Raw genomic sequence first — 6,000 nt, forward strand, 5'->3', positions numbered from 1 at the left:
TTATTTTTAAAGAATGTATATTTCTCTTACTTCATTTTATGCTATCAAAATACAACCATTAATATCCAAAATTCGATGTTAAGAAGATTCCTTTAAAGAATCATTTTTAAATTTGTCAACAAAATATAAGTTTGTTTGTTTTTTTAATTTGAAGAATTTTTTGACTAATTTTTATAACTTATGAACCGTTGAGGTAGCTAAAGTTATCAATTCAGAGTTAGTTTTATTTACTTCTTACGATGTTCACATAATAGCAAAATTTTAGATAGTTTTTCATCCCGCTTAGATGAGCATGACAAAAAATATTTATGAATAATAAAATGTGTTATACTTGATGATTCAAAAACTTCATTTGTTTAAAAATTATAAAAATGGTAATTAAATGCTAAAAAAATCATAAAAATGGTAATAATTTGCGTCGAGTACTCAAAATAGAAACCTATTATCCAGAATTTCCTGATGTGAATGATGAAATAAAAGTGATTTGAAACAAAAAGGTTACCAACAAAAATGTGGAAAATAAGGGTGAAAAACAAACCGCGGTAGTGGAGAATGAAAAAAAATTAAAAAAAAAAAAAAAATACTGGAAAAACCGAAATGGTTAAGAGGGTCAAATAAGGGCAAAATGCATTTTTGATTGCTATGAAGAGGTCCCGAGAAACTCGTGTTGTTGACAGGGGAATCGACATTCATATGAATGGAATAATATTCCAGGATATCAAGATAAGGATGTAATAGGATGGAAAGAATTTTGGCATCAAATTTATTACCTTTAAATTTTAATGCAACGGAATGATATGTTGAGAATTAATGTGTTGTTTATTGTTTCAGGTTTCCAGATATTCCAAAAGTGAATGGTAGCAAAAGAGAGGTATCAAATATGCCTCACATTATTATTGAAGCCTCACAGGAAAATCCTACATCCCCTGCACCTTATTTCACATCGGAAGGCCCATCCATTTCTCCTACTGTTGCTGACGGCATTCCTGAAGAGGATGCTGAAAATGAAGATGACGATGATGGTCGAGATGGTGAAGATGAAGAAGAATTTGAAGAACATGTTACCCATTCCATTGTTCCTAGACGCCTAACAATTTCATCAGACTTAAATGTTTATTCAAATGATGGTATTGTCTCGCCTCAAACCAAACTTCCAATGGTGGCTGTTGTTTTAGCCGAGTCCAATTCACCCCGTTTTTTCCATCAGCAAGTCCGCAGGACATCTATAAAATCTCCTAGATCATCAGGATTTGGTTCAAGCTCATCGTTGACTGAAGGGAGTGGGAAAATAATTGATCCTGAAATGAGTGAAATGTATAAAGTGACTTCGGTGACTTCCTCTTTGAAAAAAAAGGCAAGACTAAAAGGGCGTTTGCCACTACGACCTCATGGACATTTAGCTGCTCGAGCCTTGCCATCAGACGCCGAACGTCAAAAGAGACGATTGGCAAAAGCTCGCGAACGCAGAGCTACCCTCATTTTAGGTTTAATTATGGCAGCTTTCATCTTGGCCTGGTTGCCATTTTTTGTGCTATACGTTCTGGAGGCTTTATGTCGAGACTGTGCTATTGCACCTACAGGTTTTGCAACTGCATTCTGGTTGGGTTATTGCAACTCTGCTTTAAACCCAATAATATACACTATATTCAACAGAGACTTTCGCAGAGCTTTCAAAAAAATTCTTTTAAAATAACGTGAAAATATCTTGTGGTGTGTTACACTGTTTCATTGAAACTATTCTGCACTTCTTCAATACGTTGTCTTCCACGTAATTGCTGCTATACAAAGTGCCTGCTCACGTCCTTTTTATAATAACATATGTCTGTCATAGTACAAAATTCAGGCCTCCCACAATATTTCATTTTACCAATGCCATTTAATTTTGAAATTTCATGAAAGAATTTTTTAGAAATGATGATATTTGAATCCTTCAAAAATTTTAATTTCTTTCTAAAGAGCCTCGATTATCTGAACCAGTCTCATCTGAATAATAAGGTTAAACGAAATGAAATTCTACTCAAGCACGTGGTTTTTCTTTTCCTTCCTTAATTTTATTAATATCATGCTTTAAGTCAACTATACATGATTCCTTCTGAATGAAAAGTATACTTTGGATTTCGTGACTGCATAAAATTGGTAAATTTAAGTGAACTGCATAGTTAGTTGGTTTGGTCAGTGAGTGAAGATTGCTAATTTGATATTGCCAAAGAAATTTTAAATTTATAATCGTTATTTTATTTTTACTAGAGTAGTTTAGATTGAGCATTACGGCCTCCCCTTCTGTTAAAAGCAAATTTTTTATGATAACTGAAACTTTTTATGATATCTTTTAATGATGTATAAAAATATTGCAATGTAGTGCGAAAGGAATAGGGAATGAGTGAAACTTTATGCACGGCAATATTTCAAGTTAATTTTTTTAAAAAAAAAACATCCAAGGAGTCTAGCAAGGTTTTAAAGAAAAATTTAAGGAAGTAGCGTATTACATTTTTGCTTTGTTTTTAATTCAACTAAAATACACGGGGGCCAGAGTTTTAGACAATCTGGTGATCGAGATATTTGCAAACCTCTCTTTATATTTATTTGACAAAAAACATTTACTAAGTGAATATAGCAGTTCAATTTAAAACGACTCACGAATATCAGAGTTTATCGATGCTACCTCTATAATCCGAACATTTTCCGAAGAATGGGAACGGAAGTTAGGTCCGCTGTTTCATATAACCGAGTGCCTACTGTTTTCCAAAAATAACCAGTCTTTCAAGAATAGATCTTCAAGCGGTCAGGAAAAAAATTTATATTCACATAAAAAAAAATTTGCAGAAATTATGACAAATTGAAAAAACTGCTATTTAAAAAGAATTCTATTTTTTAGGCTTACTAACAAATTTTGTAGTGATACAAATGACATCATTTCAGTTCTTCAAACTTATATCTATGAATGATTTCAAGGCAATTACATGTTGTGGGAATACTGAAAAATCCTTTTTCAAGGAGTGTCATGACATTTAATTTTCATTATTTAAAATGCCCTACAAGTTTTAATATAGAAGAAAATAGTACTTTTTAAAATATGTCGTTTCTCCAGAATGTTAAGGAGAATATTGAACCTTAATATCGTTAAAAATTAATGCAATCTTAATATGTTGGTTCATTTAATCATATTGTATTTTTCAAACTTGATTACACACAATACTTTGGTTCAGTTTTGATGGTGCATTTAATACTTTATTAAGGTTGAGCAAATTTCTCCCATATTATGGTTCAAAGTAACGATATAACAGTTAACATTGAATTGATATTTTTCAAGAGTGCGTAACCCTGTTATTAAAAGTGGGTTCATCATTGATAACACTTATGTAATTTGCACGTTTAAGAAATTATTTCATTCCAACCATTATAATATTATATAATTTTTTTAAATTAATCCCCTTACACTACTATTTCTTTATTACCTTGATTTTTATTTGTAAAAAAAATTTAAGGACTTTGTTTACTGAATATAAGAGACTACAAAAAGGTGTGTGATAAAATTGGTTGAGAATTTTCAGCCAATTATTTAATTCAAAATTGATCAGAGTGTTGACATCCTATTCAACATGCACTAACATGAAACGTCCCAAGTTTAGATTTATTCTATTTTTTAAAAGTCCAATCGACTCGTTACGTTACGTTAGAATGAATGACATCACTTCCATCATATCAATTAAAATTAACATTTCTTCCTCTTCTTGGGCACGACAGCCTATGAGAGGCCAAGGCCGTCCCAATAAGTTTTTGCCATCTTGATCAAATTGACAGTTATTAACACATTTTTAGGACTCAAAATTCCTCCTAACTTAACAGAAATTATTTTTTGGCATAAGCACTTTTTAAAGATTCTGTTCTTTTAAATATTATTAAAAGCAACACGTATCTGGCATTTGCTTTTTCAAATAATTTTTCTCTTAGTCAATAACAAAAGCTTTTTTTTTCGTTACAAATATTTTAGTAAATGCATATTAGTGATAATATTCTTTCCTGGTATCTCAATTTCAGATTGTGGCTTATTTTTTGACATTTTTTTTTAACTTCTTGAAACAGATTTTCGCTACTTCAAGAAGAATGCTAAATTTGTTTAAAAATTTATTCGTATTTGGCAAATATTTTAGTAAATGTAAATGGGAGAATACTTAATTCTTGGGAAATAATTTACTTTTAGAATTTTACTGTTTTTGACATTTTGCTTCACGGGCTAAAAAGCTACAGATTTGTTGACTTTTCAAATAGTTTGTCACCTTATCAAGCAGACAAAAGAGCCACGTTTGTTTAATTATTTATATATTCAAATAATGATTTAGGAAATACAATCGTGAGAATAATTTTTATTTAGGGATTCTCGCATCATTTCAAAGTTAAATAATTTTTTGTCACTTAGGATTGCGTCCTACAAATTTACAGACTTCTTGAAATTTTCAAATAATTTCTTACCTTATCATATAGAAAATTCGTTGAATTAAGTATTAGCTTATTTATTCGCATTCATCAAATATTTTAGTAAATGCAGTTTTGAGAACACTTTTCTTTCCTTGAATATCATTCAATAATAAATTTTGACATTTTGCATTGCGCCCTAAAAATGCATGGATTTTTCGACTTTTTAGAATAATTTTTCTCCATGTCAAGAAGAAAGAGCTGAGTTTGCTTAGTTGTTTATTAGTTTATTTAAAAATTAAACTAATATTTTAGTAAATACAATTTGAGACTACTATTTTCCTGAAATATCACTTAATTTAAGATTTAGATTGTTTTTCGGAACTTTGCGTCCCATAAAATTTGAGGAAATTTTGAAATTTTCAGATAAATTTTTGCCATGTAAAAAAAAGAAGTGCTTATTTTACAATTGTAAGGAAGAAAAGTTTATCATAAAGAAAATTCGTTGAATTAAATACTAGTTTATTTATTCGCATTCATCAAATATTTTAGAAAATGCAATTTTGAGAACACTTTTTTTTCTTTGAATACTACAGAATTTCTTTGAATATTACAGAATTTCTTTGAATATTTTCAGAAATTTTGAAATTCAATTTATTTATTCAATTTATTCAACTTAATTACAGATTAATTTTTGCCACGTAAAAAAAAGAAATGCTATTTTTACAATGTAAAGAAGAGAAGTGCTTAAGTAACTTTGTTTTAAAATTTTGGCGAGATGGGCATTACAAAAGGAAATAACTTATTAATTCAGGAAAATCTTGAGCATTAAAAGATATAACGAAATAATTTAAACTTAATGTTTCAATTATTTCGTTATATCTTAAACTTAACTGTTATAAACTAAAGTAGCAGTCAACGAAGTAATTTTTTCACCTATTTTTTTTTCAGTATCAATTATTTTTTTTATTAATTATTTTTTTATATCAATTAATTTTTTATTTTAAATTCAATATTTTGCAACTTTATTGATGCACATTTTAATTATCTTTGATTATGAGTGCATATAAGAAAAAAGGAATGGCAATAAACTTAAAAAGCATTCTAAGAAAATAAATACCTTATTTTTTCAGAAAAATAATATGTGGCGTTATAATTATTCACGAGTAAGCCTCTCATGACTTTATGGAAGCAACTCCTGATTAATTTAGAATTGAATTAAAGATAATTTCAATTGTGATGCAAATTTTAATTGTACTTAACAATGGAGGCACACTTTTACGTAACGTAAAAGTGTGCGTATTACGTAAACAAACCTTACGTAAACAAACCTTAATTATATTTGGTAACAAACCTTAATTATATTTGGTTACATTCTTAATTACGTAAACAAACCTTAATTATATTTGGTTACATTCTTAAATCTCAATTATGATCAGTTAAGGATGCAAATCTTATTTTCTTTTACTTATGTATGTAAATCTTAACTGCCTTAAATTATGCATTAAAATCTGAATTATCTTTAATATTGGATGCAAACTTAATTATATTCAACTATGTATACAAATCTAAATTTTCTTATATATT

General features: G+C 28.9%; 1 protein-coding gene across 1 annotated transcript in view; it reads left to right on the plus strand.

Annotated features, from left to right (window-relative positions):
* Positions 1 to 5,128, plus strand: part of LOC107437247 (alpha-2C adrenergic receptor-like) — a 95,274-nt gene extending 90,146 nt beyond the window's left edge. Inside the window, exon 3 of the mRNA XM_071188108.2 lies at positions 832 to 5,128. Within this exon, the coding sequence (XP_071044209.1) occupies positions 832 to 1,693 (862 nt within the window). The 3' untranslated portion in view covers positions 1,694 to 5,128. The remainder of the gene's footprint in view (positions 1 to 831) is intronic.
* Positions 5,129 to 6,000: the final 872 nt, after the last annotated feature.

This window comes from Parasteatoda tepidariorum, chromosome 12 (assembly GCF_982258835.1).
Source record: "Parasteatoda tepidariorum strain Cologne lab strain chromosome 12, Ptep-v5.0, whole genome shotgun sequence".
Taxonomy (NCBI): domain Eukaryota; kingdom Metazoa; phylum Arthropoda; class Arachnida; order Araneae; family Theridiidae; genus Parasteatoda; species Parasteatoda tepidariorum.